We start from the raw sequence: 17,837 nt of genomic DNA on the forward strand, positions 1-17,837 counted from the left end.
GGCAATAAACTCTTCTCCTTAACCCCTCAGGACAATGGGCTTAAATTGCAGCAAGGGAGATTCAGGTTCAACATCTGGAAAAACTTCACTGCAAGGGCGGATAAGCACCAGAGCCAGTTACCTAGGGAGGCTGCGGAGTCTCTGTCATTCGATGTTTTTAAGAGCAGGTTATAGACAGACGCCTGCCGGGGAGGGTCTAGGTAATGCCTGGTCCTGCCTCAGAGCAGGGGACCAGGCGAGAGGCCCAACCAAGGTCCCTTCCAGCCCCGCAATTCGCTGATCCCTGAACCCAGCCTTCAGGAGGGGGAGCGAGTTTCAGCGGCGCCTGGCGAACCGCACCAAGCCCTGGACGGAGGCAGGAGCCTCGCCGCGGTCACGCAGCTGCCCCGCTTCACGGGGATTCCCCCGACCCGCAGGCCCCGCACAGCGAGAGGGCAGCGGCCCGCACCCCACCGAACCCCGCACCCCTGGGCGCTGGATTCCCAGCATCCACCACACACGAGGGGAGGGGCGGGGCCCGGGCCCCCGGGGAGGGGCGGGGGCTGCGGGGCCCGGGGAGGGGGCCGGGGGGCCGGGACCCGGGAGGGGGCCGGGAGTGGGGCTGCGGGTCCCGGGGGAGGGGGCCGGGAGGGGAGGGGGAGGGGGGGTGCGGGTCCCGGGGGGGAAGGGGAGGGGGGGTGCGGGGGCGGGAGGGGGGCTGCGGGTCCCGGGGGAGGGGGGCGGGAGGGGGAGAGGGGGTGCGGGTCCCGGGGGAGGGGGCCGGGAGGGGGAGGGGGGGTGCGGGTCCCGGGGGGGAGGGGGCTGCGGGTCCCGGGGCAGGTCCCCTGGCTCTCGGCCCCTGCCGGGGTCTCCCGCCGGGGGCCGCCTCCTCCTCTGGCCCTCGCTGGCCACCCGCCGGCCCAGGAAGGGGCTCGGGGCCGGGGCCGGGGCCAGTGGGGCGCGCACCCCCAGGCGATGCCACAGCAGCCCGCCCGGCGGGGGGGGGAGGGGGGTTTGTCACGTGGCTGGGGCGCCCCCGCTGCTCCCCCCGTGGCCGGAGCGCCGCCCTCCACCGGGGGCAGTGGGGGAGGGGCCCAGGATCCTCTGCGCCTGCGCCGGGAGAGTTAGCGAGGGCGGGGGCCACTTCCGGCCAGGGTGTGCCCGTCGGGGAACTCACTTCCGGGCCCCGGTGCGTTGGATCTGGTCGTCACTTCCTCTGTCCGGCGGAGGAGCTCAACGTCATTTCCTCTGCGGCTGCTGCTCCTCCCAGCGACAGGTGTGCGGGGGAGGGGCCACTTCCGGTGACGACGACCCGCCTCCTGGCGCGCGGGCCGGTGGGAAGGGGCGGGGTGACTTCCGGGCAGCGGGGCCCGTCCCGGCCGCCATCTTGGGCCGGCTCCTGGCGCTGAGGCGGGGTCGGCGGGGCCCGGGGCCGTCGGCGGCGGAGCGGGTCCCTCCATGGGAAGATGCAGCGGGCGGGGGCGGAGGAGGCGGCGGGGTCGCAGGCGGCGGCGGGGCCCGGGCGGAGCGGGGGCGGCGCGGCCTCCCCCGGGCGGCTCCTGAGGCGGGAGCTGCGGCTGCTCGAGTCCATCTTCCACCGGGGCCACGAGCGGTTCCGCATCGGCAGCGCCTGCCCGGACGAGATCAGCTGCGAGTTCGTGCCCGGGCCGGGGGCCCGCGCCGGGGGGTCCGGGAGCCGGGGCCCGCCCCCCGGGCCCGTCCGCATCCACTGCAACATCACGGTGGGGGGGCGGGGATCGGGGGGAGGGGCGCTCCCGGTTGGGGGGGGGCGGGGATGGGGGGAGGGGCGCTCCCGGTTGGGGGGGGGCGGGGATGGGGGGAGGGGCGCTCCCGGTTGGGGGGGGGCGGGGATCGGGGGGAGGGGCGCTCCCGGTTGGGGGGGGGCGGGGATCGGGGGGAGGGGCGCTCCCGGTTGGGGGGGGGCGGGGATCGGGGGGAGGGGCGCTCCCGGTTGGGGGGGGGCGGGGATCGGGGGGAGGGGCGCTCCCAGGCCTGGTGTCTCGTTTCCAGGCGGTCGCTGCGTGGGGCTGAAACGCCCCAGCCCGGGGCTGGCTCCGGGCCGGCGTCTCCGCCCCATCGCCGGGTGGCCGCGGGGGGGTTAAAAGCTTCCCCGTGGCACGGGCCGGCCCCAAACCCTCGGCTCTTCGGCCAGCACGGTCGGAGCGGCCACGCTGCAAAACCAAACCGCGCCGAGCTCAGAGCCGGCCCGGCTCCTTGGGGCTCCCTCCGTGGGCCTGGAAACAGCAGCGCGCCGGTCCCCTGGGGGCTAGAGCCCCGGCGAGCGGGTGGGTCTCCGAGCCAGGGCTCCAGCCCGAGGTGGGACTGTCTACACGGCTACTTGTAGCCCTGCGGCGTGAGCCCAGTCACTTGACCTTGGCTCGGAGGTTCGCTGCCACAGGATTTTAGGTTTTTTAGTTATTTTTTTAGCAGTGTAGATGTACCCTTTGAGAGGCAGAGTTCAGTCCAGCCTGCTCTTCTTCCTTGCTGTGAATCCCAGGAACTAAAGGGCTGTGGTAGGAATGCTGAGATGAGCCCCTGCCTCCAGTGCTATATTCATCCTCACTAAAATGGTAGTTATCTCTTCCCCTAAGGAACAGTTCCCTTGGCTCATTCAAGTTTAAGCTTCCTGTCCTGCACCTGCTCACTCTCTGGGATGATCAGGAATGGGTTGGGCGTTTAAATTTAAAAGTAAATGACCCATTTTAGTCTCCTTTTCAACATGAATGTAACTGATCTGAAATGCAAACGCCACGCTGCCCCAAAAGGTGCTGCAGGGTTTCTGAGCAGAGTGGAGCTAGAGCAGGGGCAATACGACATGGAGGGAGAGATGTGCATGGTGTACCTATGAATAAATCTCTCTTCAGTCAGGTGGGATTAGCTTCTGGATTAGACCCTGAAATCTCTGCCCTTTAGACACTCAGCTGTAGGTACTGCTGTATGCAGACACCACCTCAGCTGAGGCTGGCTAAGCTGGGGCTCATTTGATGTGAGGTTAAAGTGCTAGGGGTGAGCAGTTTGCTCCTAAAACCCTGACTGCATGTTCATTTCCAGTAACTAGTGAGACACAGCTGCCTCAGGATGCTGTAACCCACTTCACATGTTATGCTGCCTAAGGTGAAGGGGGGTTGCAGATGAGCTGCGCCAACTATTGTCTCCATGGTGCTGGGAATATCACTCAGAACCCCAGGTGCCACTCTCCTCCTGTTCTGATTCAGATCTGACAACTGGGGATTGTGGCACCCCCATTGTCCACTGGGAGGAATTTGGATTATGGTAGACTTGTGCCTGGTGCCAGTTGTGATTTGCAGACTGCTCTATGGTGTTGGGTGAAATTCCTTAGGTGGACACAGGATAACCCAGTCTGACCTTCTGCTATTTCCTGAAACATCAGCATCCTGCTTCAGAGCTGCTGCTCTTTGCTTTCACGGGGAGGATGGCAGCAGGATTGCAGTGCACACACAGAAGCCAGAAGGTCACTGGGCAGAACTTTGAAATGGTAAACTGCAGTCTAGAGCAGCCTGCAGTGCGCACAAACCTTGGTGCAGAGTGCACATTGGGTTGGTGTGTAAGCAGGGTGTGACTGCAGGCTTGCCCTAGTATTGGGGCAGTCTCTGAATTGGATTGCTCCTGAGATTGCAGGAGAGGGATGGTGTTGGCCTGTTGTGACTGGACAGTTGCAGCAGTTAAACTGGCCATGGTGATTCTTGGGTCGGTTTCCCCTTCTGGGGGTCCCAGTGGGAATTCTGCTGGATAGAACTGCGTGCGTGTCTTTGGCCCCAGAGGATTTCCATTATTATCCTCAAAAAAGAAAAGGAGTACTTGTGGCACCTTAGAGACTAACCAATTTATTAGAGCATAAGCTTTCGTGAGCTACAGCTCACTTCCTCAGATGCAAGAAAGCTTATGCTCTAATAAATTGGTTAGTCTCTAAGGTGCCACAAGTACTCCTTTTCTTTTTGCGAATACAGACTAACACGGCTGTTACTCTGAAACCCATTATTATCCTGTTTCTCAGGACATGTAACTGTTGTAAGCGTTTAGTCCAAGACAAACCTCTCTGCTGCCCACCCACGCACAAGGTCTCTGCCCAGGGTGTTTGCATGCAGCTCAGAATGAGGAATTTTTGTTGAAAACACTGGTTTAGCTGTGTTTGAAATGAAACGTCAAATAAGGACTTGATCTTTCTGGTGCACATGAGACTCCTGGCTCTGCGTGGGCTGGATTTTACAGGACTCTGTTTGTTGTGGGTAAAAAGCAAAGGCTGAGAGTTCCCTTTCAGGGAGCAGTTGAGCATGTGCAATAAGAACATTAGCACGCTGCAGGGGGCTTTGGAGCTCATGGGCCTTATGCTGCAGCAGCCTCATTGACTCAAACATTCTTGTTGTACCTAGGTATTGGGGCCTGCTCAGGTAGGGTAGGTTAAAGGCTGGGGTTGCAAGCAGCTTGTCCTGAGGAGAAGCAACATTCTGCACTCCCTTGCCCAGGGGTCTATTTCCATGATGTGAGTTCCGGGATGATTTTCCAGAGGGCTTATTTAAAAAAAAAAAAAAGATACATTACCAAGTGCTGTCAGCAGAATGCAGGGCAGAGGGGGCCTGCTGCCTGCTCTTAAGAGGCTGACAGGCAGTGGTCTGCGTAGGATGGGAATGTAGAATTTAATTCACTCTCCTCGCCATTCCTGATCTGGCCCTAGTGCCCGTAGGCAGTAGTGTGAAGTGACATAGACTTTGCACTTTTCTTTCTCTCGCCTCCCCATCTGGCAGAGAGCTTGTGGGTTGGAGGGAGTGTAGCAGCACAGAATTGACACAGATTAGTGCCATCAGAGCTATTGTTTATTTTGCCTCCATCGGGGATTAGTCCGGAGGGTGGAGTGCATTTGCTTGGACGCTGTCCTGCTGAGCCATGTGTTTGTGAGGGAGGAGAGACAGGACTGCAGCTTGCTGCACCAGTCAGAGGGATGCTCCCTCTGACATCCTAGGCTGGGTGGGGTTGAGGTGCACTCTATAACAATGGCCCAAATGTGACCTTTTCCCCTGTTCTCTAGGAGTCTTACCCAGCTGTTCCCCCAATCTGGTCTGTGGAGTCGGATGATCCAAACCTGGCAGCTATCCTGGAGAGGCTGGTGGAAGTCAAGAAAGGAAATACATTGGTGAGGGTGGCAAGGAGTGGGGAAGGGCTGGATGTGGAGAGCTTGAGTAGTAAAAGCCCTACGAGTCCCGTCTGCTCTGTGGTTCTCTAGTGTTCTGCCTGGTGTGATTGTAAAGGGATTTGGAGAGTCAAGCCGAGCAGTTCAGGCTTGTCCAGCTAGTGAGTCTCCCTATCCTCTTCTGTTACGTGGGATGTGGCTTGGTTGCTGGTTGCAGCCTGCAGTCATTCTGGCATACAGCCCGCACTGGTGCGGTGCAGAAGCTGCGTTCAGTAAGGAGCTTCTCCCATGACCTCCCCACGTATCTCAGTTGCATGCAGTGAAGAGTGTGGTGGTGTTAGGGGCTGCTTAGGCTGCACTCTATTGCTGGGGGCTGTGTGTCTTTTTCTAATGCTGCTTGTCTGTCTCCTCGCTGGGCAGCTTTTACAGCACCTGAAGCGGATAATCTCCGACCTGTGCAAACTCTACAACCTTCCCCAGCACCCAGATGTTGAGATGTTGGACCAGCCTCTGCCGGCAGAACAGGTAACAGGCCTGAGACAAGCTGCTCCGACCTTGACCTGGGGGAAAAGCCTGCTGAGAAGATGGCTTTTGTGCAGCTTTGCACTGCAATGGCCTTTCTCCCATGTGCCCAGCCCTAGCTGGCACTCTGTCTGTCGTGGGATTCTGTGGTGCTAGATCTGGGGGTGCCCTCCAAACGGGGTCTGTTTTCCAGGGTTGCGGCTTTCCTTGCTCTCCTGGAGCATGGCAGATGGACTAGTACCTGTTTTCACCAAAGTGCTGCTTGCCTAGTACTCAGCAATGCCCTGCATCGCGTGTGCTTCTTGTAACATAGAGAGGGCAGTGCACTGCACGGGTCCTTTTCTTGCCCAGTCTCTGTGCGGGTGTCTGTGGAATTGAATGTGTATGTGTTTAGCTTCCGTACCTGAGACGAGTACGTCACCTTGGCATTACTGGCCAGCTTTGTTGAGCCAGGTTGCCTGTGCGGTGCTGGTAGAGCCCCGACTTGGTGATCTCCCCACTCTGGATATGTATGCCAGTGTGTCAGATGTTGCCCACTGGGCTTTCTCTGGTTACTGCCCCAACTTAACCCTTCACCTCTGAGGCAGCTATTCTAGAACAAACAGCCTGTAAAAAGCTTCTGGCTTCACTTTAGCTTTAAGCTGAATTCTCATTGTCAATCCTCATCCAACCTTCCCTGGAAGCATTACAGGGGATTCTAGGGCTCCACTTGCTGTTAATGAGGTACATAATTGCCTAGGCCCCTGCCCCGGAGCACCTGTCGGCAAGCTTTGCCTGGTGGTAGCTTCCTAGCTGAGGTGCTGCTTGTTAGCGCAGGCTTTCTGGGTAGTTGTCACTCAGCTGGCTAGCTCCTCCCTGCAGAATGGCAGCGAATCTACAGGGGCCGTTCTGATGCTTGTCTCCGTCCTCCCATAGAGCACCCAGGAAGAGGGGTCCTCGGAGGATGAAGATGAGGAGATGCCAGAGGTAAGTGCTGGGGAAGTTCACACACTATCCGGCAGCAGGGGTGAGGTGGGGAGAGCGCTGTAGTGACATGTGTCAGGAAAGGAGCTGAGGCAGATTAGCCTGAGCAGCAGTTGTCAGATTCAAACCTGGCTTGTTCCTGTTCAAAGCATGAGCAGCTCCTTATGCTGGCCAGGTTGGGATCCGTCACTGAGCGTGTTTGGGAGTCATTGGGTCTGCTTTACTGAGAGCCTTAAGGAAACGATACTGCTGCCATCCTCTGCATTTGGTTGATATCCGAGACCCGTGTTTTCAAGACTTGCCATTGCCAGGGGGAGATGAATTGTGAGCTGGGAACGGAATCCCTTGGCTTGCTGCTTTGTCTGTTTGTACTGCAGTTCTCCAGGGCCTGAAATTTACCAGCTAAGCTCTTTGATCTCCTTGGTGTGGAGTTTTGAGTTGCCATTGCTGGCATTGAAATTGCATAATGGAAATCTGACCCCTGGAGAGAGAGGGTTAGGCAGGCTTGTGAAGTGTGCAAGCAAGAGACTTGGCCAGGAGGTGAGAGGTAATCGTATCTCACTGCAGGCTGGTGAGGACTCAGTTTTGCTGTAACTCCTGTCGGCTTTAGCTGTTGGTTTGCGCGCTCAAGGCCTTTTCAAGGGGATGGAATAAACCTGACTCTGCATGGTGATGTTGCCTAAGATGCCTCTGGCTAGGAAATGGGTGTGCAAGGTTCATACAGTTCTTCCCAGCCATTACAGCAGAACCTGGGGGGCAGTTACAGGCCCTGTACAATTAGTGGGGGGTGGTACAGTGTAGGGATTGTAGTGAAGATGAGAGCCTGTTGGATCAGGGATAGGCTCATCCCCTGAGAGAGGCTGTTGTGCGTTAAACTGATACGCGACATCACATACAGTATGTGTAAACTCACCCACTTTCCCAGCCTGCCTGTGACATATACACTCCCCCACACTGCGCTGAGCTGGAACTGTCAGTAGTGAATGGACCCTTGAGAACTGGGTGGTAACTAGAGTCTCATGCTTTTTACAAATGTGGAATAACGTAATAAAACGAAAAACCTCACCCTGCAGTTACTGCTGCATCCCACAAGGCTGGGCCCCTCTCCTCACTCCAGGCATTGCAGCTGTGTTCAGGGTGCAGTGCCGCTTCAGGTTTGGCCCTGCCATCCTTCCATCATGACAATGGGGGCGCAGCTGGGCCAAATTTGAGTGAGTGGCGATGTGACCCCATGCACCAGGTCACAACGTCACTCTCTCAAATCTGGCCTGGCCACTGCTGTCACCCCTCCACCCACTGTTGTCATTTTGGGCTAAACCGGAGTGGTGATGTAACCCTGTGTGCCTGGTTGTGGTGCCTGGAGTGGGGAACTGGGCTTAGCCCTGTGGGACAGGAACCACCACTGTGGGGTGAGTGCAGGTCAGGCTCACTTTCAGGGCCTCTGAGCCCCTGGGGCGGGACCAGACCCTAGGGGGAGAGTGGGTGGAAATGGATAAAATGAAATGAAAAAATCACATGGTCCTAGTGATAACACACTTGGTCCTGAGACTCAGCTGGACTAACTCTGACACCTCCAAAATGACCCCTGATCCTGGGCCCTGTGGCTTCCATCAATGTGCTGTGGCCAGGATCACTGTAGGGTGCTGCGCAAATTAATCCCATTTGGAGGGGTTTCCTAGGCAAAGCCCTTCCCAAAACACATCGTTTCTCCGGAATAGCGACAGGTGCCCTGGAGCGTGTCGAGAGCAAGGTGCTCCCTCACGGAGGTTTAAAACTTCATTGAGGTTCTGCACATAGTGAGGAGGTTGGTGGAGTCGGCACTTAGCTAACAGAGCTTTGTATGGAGGGACACTGCATCTCTCCTGAGTGCCGATAACCATCAGTGCCTCAGCGCAAGCGACGAGTGCAGTCTGCGGATGCAATGGGTGTAACGCAACACATTGCTGCGCTGGGGAATGGGGCTTCTGACCATGCTCTGTGAGGGTTGAGCAGCCAGCGTGCTTTGGCTCTATGTGGATAGTGTTTTATGTCCCACTCAGCTACCTTCCCTGGCGAGCTGACTGTGGAGGGAGGGAAGGGGGCTGCAGAGCTGGGGGTGATCTGGAAGACCCTCCACAAGTACCCTGAAATACGGGACTACTTACAGAGAAAAGGGCTCTGAGCTGCTCTGGGTTTCACAAACACAGAGGCCCTGGGAATCTGCCCTGGGTCCCTTCCACATGCTTGGTGACCACAGCGTTTGTCTCCATGTATTGAGACAGCTCCGATCGCTTTCCCCCTTCACGAGCAAAGGCTGAGCGGAGCTACGGAGCCTTCCAGTTTGGGGGAACGTACATAAGGGGATAGTGGCTAATTATAAGAAGAGCTGGACTTGGCAGCAGAGAAGCCGGTAAACAATGAGCTGTACGTGCCAACTTTACATGTGGAGAGGAAACATGCCTGAGGGGAGCAGAGGGAGCTCACCTGGAGTCTGCTCAGAAACCTGCTTAATTTTGGGTCTGGGTTTCCTCTTTCAGAAATCTGCAGCCTCCGCCAAGGGGTCCCCCGATGAAGTAAGGGAGCAGGGACAGCGTTGGGAAGGGGAAAGGGCAAGATGGCTGGTGGTTGGGGAGCAGTTGGATACACAGTGAGATTCTCATGTGGCAGCTGAGACCAGCAGAGCCTAGTAATGACTGGATGTGGGATTTCACCTTTGAACGAGCTGCAGCCAGTTCCCCGTGGGAGGGCTGGGGCTGTGGGAGTGACAGCGGCTACAGAACCTCAGTATTTCTCTTGCTCTGGAGATGAGAATTTCTCGGAGTCCCATTGTTGAAATCGGGGTGAGTTTGCGTGTGCGCTCCAGGGACACGTGTAGTCTGCATGGCTACACGTGGCCAGTAGCTGTGTAGCAAACATGCTGTCTCCAGCAAAGGATGCAGGGATAATCCAGAGAGCTGCGTCTGCTCTGGGATCCTCGGGCGTTCTGAGCCTTGCTGTTCACTAGAGGCAAAGAGCCGTCTTTACTCGTGCTCGCCTGAGTGCAGCGACAGCTGGGAGCTGGAGAAGTGCAAAGGTGTCACAGCTGTATGGCGTCAGGGCGATGGAGTTTGCAGCTCCCTGGCACTCTTTACCTACCTGTCCTGGAGGCAAAGCATTGCAGGATGGGCTGGGGGCCATTCCAGGTAGTTTCCTACTCTCTTCCTGATCCTCCAGAGGAGTGAAGTGCAAGTGGTGTGCTGGACCCAGCTCGCTGCCCAGGGACTGGAATTTCCCATCCCATAGCTCAGACCTGGCTTCCTTCTGCCCCACGCTGGCTTCTGACACCACAGGCCCACCAGGATCTTGTGACATCTCTGCACATGTTGGGAAGGGAGTTGCTGAGAATTTCCACTGAGGGAGACTGGGAGCCCAGGGTGCTCCTGAGAGCCTGCCCTGGTTATCGTACGTTCCATTGAGTTGCTGTAAAACTGCAGCTGCCGGGAACATTGAGGAGTGGAGCTGGGTGTCTGGTGTGAGATCTTTCTTCTCCCTGCCCAGGACACTGAGGACTTGGATCACTATGAGATGAAAGAGGAGGAGCCAGTCGACGGGAAGAAGACTGAGGATGACGGCATCGGGAAGGAAAACCTGGCCATCTTAGAGAAAATCAAACAGAACCAGAGGCAAGATTACTTAAATGTACGTGTCACTAGGAGGGGGGAGGGGCTGGGGCACAGAGGGGGCCGAGGGATACCCAGTGAAGCTGCTGCACCACTTGGGAGAGCAGTGCTTGGGCCTGCGTCGGTCCCCTTCTGCTGCAGTGTTCTAGCTCCCTAAGCACAGTGAGCCTCAGTGACTCCGGTTTCCATGGAGGGATCTGCATTTGCTCAGTGCTCATGACGCTGGTAGTCTGCATGGCCACACCTGGCCAGTAGCTGTGTAGCAAACGTGCTGTCTCCGGCGAAGAATGCAGGGATAATCCAGAGAGTCCACGTGAAGACAACTGTGCTTGGGTGCCTTATCCAAAGGAATCTGGCTCACTTACCTCTAATGCTACTGGAAGCAAGTGCAGCTGCTTCTCCCACTCCTTGCTGGAATTCAGGCCCCCTCCTCCAGTACAGCTGAGCTGGAGCTCTGCCCTGCACAGCACCAGGAGGTCGGACCCTTCCTGGACTCCTCTGTTTTTGCTGGGGTACAGCAGGTGTCTTGGGGTAACACAGGTCTCGCCATTGGTCTGGGCTTGTCTTCGCTGAGCTCATCTCGGGCTCTCTACCTGCCTCCTAACTTAGAGGATCTGAATGTCTGGAGCAGCTGTCACTGGGGAGGGGTGGCCATTACCTGGAAGACTGGAGATCTTGCAGTGCAGAGGAGGGGGCTGCACTGAGGGCAGTAACCCACCTGGGCCAAATCTCCCAGGGCAGAAGTTCTGGCTCAGGCCTTGGCTTCAGTAGCAATGACTGTAGTGAGACCAGTGAAACAATGTGATTGTCTCCCCATCCCTCTTCCCGACCCCCTTGCAGGGCGCAGTGTCTGGCTCTGTGCAGGCCACTGACCGGCTAATGAAGGAGCTCAGGGATATTTACCGATCACCAAGTTTCAAGGGCGGTAAGTGGTGACTAGTCTTGGGCCTGGAAAAGGGGGAAGGAGGGAGGGGCAGCTTCTGACCTTACTTGTGGAGGGCCCTGCTGTGTCTGCCCCGCCTTAATCTGATTGCTTGTGTCATGGTTGTGCCAGCCGGTAACTAATGGCCAGGGAGAGCTGGTCTGTTGAGCAGGTCACTTCCCTTCCCTATGTCCTAATGGAATGGGCTCCCCAGAGCCGTGTTTGGGGTTCAAAGGAGATGGGGGAGCTGGACCAGTGATATCCCGGTCAGTGTTAGAGGGGAACAAGGAGCTTATGCGTGGTGGGGGGCCTCTGAGTTGGTAGTTGCTTCCCTTAAGTCTCTAGATGGCCCTTTCACCGTGCGCATTGGTGGCGGTAGTGGGATGACTGTCCCCCGCCCCTACGCCCCAAGACTCTGGGAGGGGCAGTCAGAGTTGCTGGTGCCCCATGGGGACAGCCTGTCTAGACAAGGGCGCTCCCTGCCAGGTTGAGCTCGTGCTTTGTCCCAAGGTGACTTGGATCCAGAGGGCTGCTGCTCAGATCCTTGTCTGAACAGCGACTGCTGTCTGCAATGGCGCTGACGTGTCCTTTCTCTGCTCCGCAGGAAACTATGCAGTTGAACTAGTGAGCGACAGCCTGTACGATTGGAACGTCCAACTCCTGAGGTAGGTGGCCTGGCTCGGGAGGTTGTAGGCAGAACTTGGGCTGGCTGGGCCCTGGTACGTAGAGCTTGTGTGTAGCGGGAGAGGAGGTGGGAGCTAGTGACTAAAGCAGGAGGTGATGCTTGACGGATCTGGGCTGCGCTCCAGACTCTGCCACTGAGACTCACATGCCCTGCCCACTCTGTGCCTCGGTTTCCTCTTTGCTTCGAGGGAGCTGTGGAGCAGAGAGCTATTTGCTGTTTCTGGAGCTTTGGCATGGGTGCATATGACACAGTCCCGCACCCCCCTGCCCTCCAAATGCAGCCACTCCTTGCCTAAGGCCACACATGCTTCCCTAGGAAGCTGTCGGTGTCGCGCCATGCTCCTGCTGGGGGGTCCTTCCGTCTCCTCCCCTGGTGCATGATCCTGCTCTTGCCTGGGGAGCAAGGGGCTGGGCTGTGAACCTGAATCCCTTCGTGTTTGTGTTCCAGTAGAATGGGCTTGGGGTCAGCCAGGTGCAATTGCCCTGAGTTCCTGTGGGCAGTACAGAATGTTGCCTGCCCTGCGCTCTTACCCCATGGGCTCTTCCTTTGCAGGGTTGACGAGGATAGCGCTTTGCACAATGATCTCCAGATCCTCAAAGAGAAAGAAGGGATGGACTTCATCCTCCTAAACTTCTCCTTTAAAGTAAGGCCTGCTGCCCCCGGTCCCTTCCCGCCCCACTCTGCCCTGCCGGAGCTTGTATTGTGGTTCTCAACAGCCCTGTCTCTCTCTCCTTGCAGGATAACTTCCCTTTCGACCCACCGTTTGTGAGGGTTGTGTCCCCTGTGCTCTCGGGCGGGTAAGTGACCATTCAAATGATTGCGCTTGCCACCAAGTGCTTTGGCTGCGGCAGTCCCTTGTCCCAGATCTAGGGAGCTGCTGCTGGGGCGCAGTTAGATCTCTGCATTAGTACCAAGGATGGTGGTTCTTCTGGGCTGGGGAGGGGGTGTAGATAGTCTCCGTATCTCTTTGGTCCAAGTCCCCTTGCTGGGTCTGCGGAGAGCATTTGAGGTGACGCTCCAGTGACTCCACCCCCCACCCCAGTAGGTCAGTGGCCATCTCCCCAGTGTGCTGTTTGCTATTGGTGACTGGAGGCGCTAGAGGGGGAAGGTGACTGGCCTTTCGTGGGGGAGTGCAGGGCCCAGCATGGGAGGGTGACTGTGGTGGTGACAGAGGTGAAAGGCGCCGGAGACCTGCTCAGCTCCTGTCTTCATAGCAGCTAACTAGTGCTGTTTGTGTAGAACTGCCACCCCCCTTTGATGGGGAGCAGTGACTAGATACCTCAGGCTCAGGAGGGGGAAGGGACTAGGCATTGCTGCAAGAGATCTGTGTGATTGTCCTTCGTGTAACTGACTCAGGTCATCTTCCCTCCCAAGGTATGTTCTGGGGGGAGGTGCCATTTGCATGGAGCTGCTTACAAAGCAGGTGAGTGTCTTCTCTGCAGCGTAGGCTGCTGCACTGTGGGAAGGCCTGTGTTCTCACAGGTGGCCAGTGTGTGCCCTGGGCACCTAGTGCTTAGGTGCTGGGAGCCCTGCTGGTGTCTGAAAATCCTGCTGCTAGTGTTCACGCTCACACACTGCTCTGACTCCTTGACTGCCTGGCGTTATGGGGCTTCCCTGTTTTGTACAGCACTGCTGTCTTCGTTTTCGGGGAGGGAGAAAACATTTGCTTACAGGATATGGCAAAATGTTCAGTCAGTGGGCAACAGTGCCAAGCAGCAGTGTTTTCAAAGCGGGGGAGGACTTGAAGACTGCAAGGTGTTGAAACTTTCAACACAATCTTAAGCAAAGCAAATCTCTTCCCTCCCTCTCCTTCTCCCCCCCCCTCGAGTTAGTGTTCCATCAGCCTCCGAGAACACACCCCAGTTCTCTAGGGCTAGCATTGTTCTTTTCACTTTTATAGGCCAGGGTGAAGAGGGTCATGAAAATGTCCCTCTCTGAACAAGGGGTGACCAGCCTGCAAAGATTGACAAACACTGGCCTAGCACACTAGTGCAGCCTGAGGTGGGCAGGCTGCTGATCCTCTGTTAATAGCCGTAACCCAGCATTGCTGGATGGGGCCTGCCTGGACCCCCCAGCGGCGCCCAGCCGAGAGAAGCCAGCTCCTGCCAGTCAGGAGCAGAACGCCTTCTGTTGGCTGTTGCCTAGTCACTGGGAGGGCAGGTTCCCGCCAGTCTCACTGTTTCACCTTGTTTTGCAGGGCTGGAGCAGTGCCTATTCTATTGAATCAGTGATAATGCAGATCAGTGCCACGCTGGTGAAAGGGAAAGCAAGGGTGCAGTTTGGAGCCAATAAAGTAAGGCCCTGTCTGGAGCAGCAGGGGGAGGAGGGAGTGTTTGAGACCTTGGTAATGTTTCAGAATCATCTACTGTGTGGATGCAGTTTAAAGCCAGGATTCCCAGGTGCCTTAATACTTGGGAGCTGCTGTTTCCTTGGCTGACGTGATGAATCAGAAATGCCAGCAGTGTGCTTTGTCCGGGGCTGTGGGATGGAGCCAATAATCCCGGTGCGAAGCCCCCTGTGCTGTCATGCCTTTTGGGGCCGCAGTACCTACCTGCATCTCAGCACCCTCAGAGCTGCCAGGCATGCTCAGGAAACCTGACTGGGCTTGGGATGACGTGCTGCGTTCTTGTTACAGCTCTGGAGTGGGGGCTGGTAACCCTGCGCAGATGGGATCAGTCGCAAGCTGCCTGCCACCATCAGCTCTGATCATTTGCAGCCTTAGGTGTTGGTCCCAGAAATGGGTATGAAGTGACTTGGGGTGGGACATCCCATGGTGCTGGCCCGGGGCAGCTGGTTTAACTGATGCCCGTGTTCTGTAGTGCACTGACCTGACTGTCCCTCTGGCTTCCCCTTGCAGAATCAGTACAGCCTGACACGAGCTCAGCAGTCCTACAAGTCCCTGGTTCAGATCCATGAGAAGAACGGTAAGGCCTCCAGTGGGGTGTGTGTGTGTGGGGGGGGGGGTGTCTGTCTGCCCTTGCCATGGGGCTCCTGCAGAGGGCACAGCAGAAGAGACAGCATGTTAAGCCTGTCTGTGCCCACTTCAGAATCACTGCTTGAGAGCAGAGTGACTGAGTGGGATGCAGGCAGTGTGTCTAGTGAAATGCCCTGGTTCTCAGCTCGTGCTTGGACCTTGTGCAAAGCCTCCTCTCTTGGCATGTGGGAAGGACCCTTCGCTCGCTGCAGAAAGAGACCGAATGTAAGTGTGTGTCGCGCAGGGGAGATGTTGTGGCATCTGTGCAGTGGCAGGATGTCTGGCCTTGTTAAAATGTTCCTGCACTGCTTCACGATGTCTGATTCCATGAGGCTTTACCCATCTTATCCATGTGGAAGCTAGCAGCTGGGGCAGAGCAGGACTGCGAATAACAAACCCAGCTGGATGGAGAACTCGGTCTCTGAAGAACTGCAGCAGCTCGAAGGAGCTGAATGTGTAATACCTTACTTGGCCTGAGACCGAGATGAGTTACTGCTGACACAGTTCTCTCCTGTTTGCTGAAACTATCCATCTCTTCCTCCACCGCTTCTCAAATGCAGGTGCATGGGGCATATTTCAGGGTGGGTTAAATTTGGTACCCAGCTAATTGAACCATGTAATGCTGCCACTAAAAGAACGGCTGTGTAGCAGAGCAATAGCTGGGTGATGCCTGGCCTAGCCATCCTGGGGGTGCTTGTGGTCCCACAGAACTAGACCAGGTATTGCATGTGCAGAGCTGGAGTGCTCGAGATGGAGAGTATTTTCCTGCCCTGTGCGTGCAGCATGCATACTGTGCAGTGCTTCAGTGTGGGCAGAACCTACAGGCAAGGCATGGGAGGGGGGAGGAGACTGTCCAGCTGTCTATCGCAGAGCTGCATGGTCTCACATGTGAGGCTCTTGTCATATAGAAGGTTGCAGGAATCTGGTGTGACTGTTCTGGGGAGTCTAGCTGTAGTAGTGGGGTGAGACTTGTCCCTCCCATGGAGTCTTTGCTCTTGTTTCAGGCTGGTACACACCACCCAAGGAAGATGGCTAGCACTGACAGCTGGCTGGGCTCTGCAGGACCACTTGGTTACTTTTGAACGCTGTACTTGGCCCGTAAGATGCCCCTGTGGCTCCCTCCTGGGATGTGATCGCTCTGCCTGTTTGCAGGACAGTAATGTCTGTCATAAACTCAAAGGGGAAAACTGCGTAATCAGTCGGACTGACATGAAACTCTTGCTGGACCTTTGCTAGCAGGCATCCTTATTAAAACAAAACTCTTGAGCCTCTTGTATCGCTGGAAACTTTCGACTCCGCTCCGGTCTAGAGCACCCTCCTCACCTATGCTACGGATTTAATTTATTTTCTTATTTCATGTACACTGCTTTTTTTGGTTACAGTGTATGATGGATGTGTATGGAAAATGTATCTTTGAAGAAAAATTACAGTTTGTTAATTTGAAGATGCTGGTCTGACTGTGTTTTCTCATGTTACTGCTGAGCTGAGCTCTACACTGCAGTCACACCATACTGCTCTGAGCCCCTCAAAGCGATTGTGGGCAAGCCAAACTCTGTCTTCAGTGTGGCGGTGGAGCTGTGTTGGGGACGGGGCAGTATGTCTTTCTCTAACTTACCCCTGGCCAAAATCTGCTTGAGATCAACACTTCTGAAATCCCCACAGGAGAACTGATTGGGGAAGTCTGGTATGCAAATGACTTCTTTGAGCATCCAAATTCCATGCTGTAAGGAAGAGGTGGTTAGCCTGCTAATCTGCTAAATCAAGAACAGGTTTTCCTTCTAGAAACCACAAAGCGTCTCACTTCTGGAGAACAGAGGATAAAGTAGCTATAATCTGTATGTGCTCTGGGGGGAGGGGGCTGTCGCTGCTGGGGGGGACTGTAAGAAGCCCTACGCTTGCTTGCATGTGAGATGTTGCCCTGCTCTCTAACCTGTTCTGGTTTTGTCTCTGCCAGGGCTGCTGTTCAGTAAGACACGGGTGAGCAAAGCACCTCGCATTCAGGGAGACAGCAGGTTCAGTACTAAACTGGCTAATAGCTGGGCCAGTTCTGTGCTCCCTGTAGAGGTAACAGAGCATCTCTACCTCCTACACTAGTGAGGCAGGTTACTGGCTGAGGGGAGGTTTGCCTGGAAAGGCAACCCTGTTTATGCCCCCCAAATTCATGGGGTGCTGATGAACTGATTATGGCAGCTGGGCTCTATCCTGTAGCCTCTGACTCCATTTCTGAAGAGGTATATGACTGCCCCTTTTACCCTTGCTGGCAGTTAACTATGTGATCTCAGTCCCCTGGACTTGCTGAGTACAGCTGGGCTTCTGGGCCTGGAATTGTCAGTGTGCAAGATGATGTGAATCCTCTGGCTTCTGGCCTCTAGCTATGGGCCATGAGACCAGCAGATCATCCCCCATCTGCCTCCTGTGTGGTTGGTTCCTTCCTTCCTGAAGCAGCTGCTGCTGGCAGCCGATTGCCCAGAGGTCTCCAATGGGGTAAACTGCCCCCTACTGCTTTCCTGGAGTTCAGGCACCAGGGGAGGGTGTGTGTGTTGGACAGAGTACTCCCTGCTCATCCCCTTGTTCGCTTCCTGTTCTTATCTTCCATCCCTTAAAGGTGGCATTTAGATGGCCAGTACTGTGACTTCATAGCTGCTGTAATATCTAGGCCTGTCAGCATGAACTTTCTCGAATAGAAGCTACCAGAACTCAGGCACTCAGAAGATGCCCATTATCTTAACCAGCAGCCCTTCTGCATCTGTACTCTAGAATTACATGGACCATTTCATGGCCTGCTTGTAAGCCAGTTCTGTTCACAGAATAAAGGAAGCAGAGTGTCATTTGGGAGGGTCCAGGCTGTTTTCCTTACCAATTTTAGAGTTCCTCTCTGACTGAAACCTGCTTCACAAATGCCCTCCACCCTTTGAACCATGGTAAAATACCCATGTCACTGCAATCCTTCAGTAGAGTAAGACCCCGGGACAGGTTCATGGTGGGAG

General features: G+C 56.1%; 1 protein-coding gene across 2 annotated transcripts; it reads left to right on the top strand.

Moving 5' to 3' along the window:
• Window positions 1–1,329: 1,329 nt before the first annotated feature.
• Window positions 1,330–16,294, top strand: UBE2Q1 (ubiquitin conjugating enzyme E2 Q1). Of its 2 annotated transcripts, none has more exons than XM_084613451.1 (13): window positions 1,330–1,721; window positions 5,045–5,149; window positions 5,567–5,671; window positions 6,584–6,634; window positions 10,148–10,288; window positions 11,110–11,194; window positions 11,796–11,856; window positions 12,429–12,519; window positions 12,615–12,673; window positions 13,251–13,299; window positions 14,074–14,169; window positions 14,734–14,800; window positions 15,855–16,294. In XM_084613451.1, the coding sequence occupies exons 1-13, from the start codon at window positions 1,446–1,448 to the stop codon at window positions 15,884–15,886; spliced, it is 1,218 nt and encodes a 405-aa protein (XP_084469577.1). In that variant the 5' UTR covers window positions 1,330–1,445; the 3' UTR covers window positions 15,887–16,294. The 2 variants fall into 2 exon arrangements, with proteins under 2 accessions (XP_084469577.1, XP_084469578.1); XM_084613452.1 differs by lacking the exon at window positions 1,330–1,721 and adding an exon at window positions 2,604–3,496.
• Window positions 16,295–17,837: the final 1,543 nt, after the last annotated feature.

The sequence above is a fragment of the Lepidochelys olivacea genome (genome assembly GCF_965140295.1).
Source record: "Lepidochelys olivacea isolate rLepOli2 genome assembly, chromosome: 24".
Lineage (NCBI taxonomy): Eukaryota > Metazoa > Chordata > Testudines > Cheloniidae > Lepidochelys > Lepidochelys olivacea.

What these genes read in the sequence shown, in the direction of transcription:
- UBE2Q1 (XM_084613451.1), top strand. Translation starts at nt 1,446, where the DNA reads ATGCAGCGGGCGGGGGCGGAGGAGGCGGCGGGGTCGCAGGCGGCGGCG. An exon ending in TCAAGAAAGGAAATACATTG is followed by an intron (nt 5,150 to 5,566) that starts GTGAGGGTGGCA and finishes CTCGCTGGGCAG; the next exon opens with CTTTTACAGCACCTGAAGCG. An exon ending in TCCTAAACTTCTCCTTTAAA is followed by an intron (nt 12,520 to 12,614) that starts GTAAGGCCTGCT and finishes CTCTCCTTGCAG; the next exon opens with GATAACTTCCCTTTCGACCC.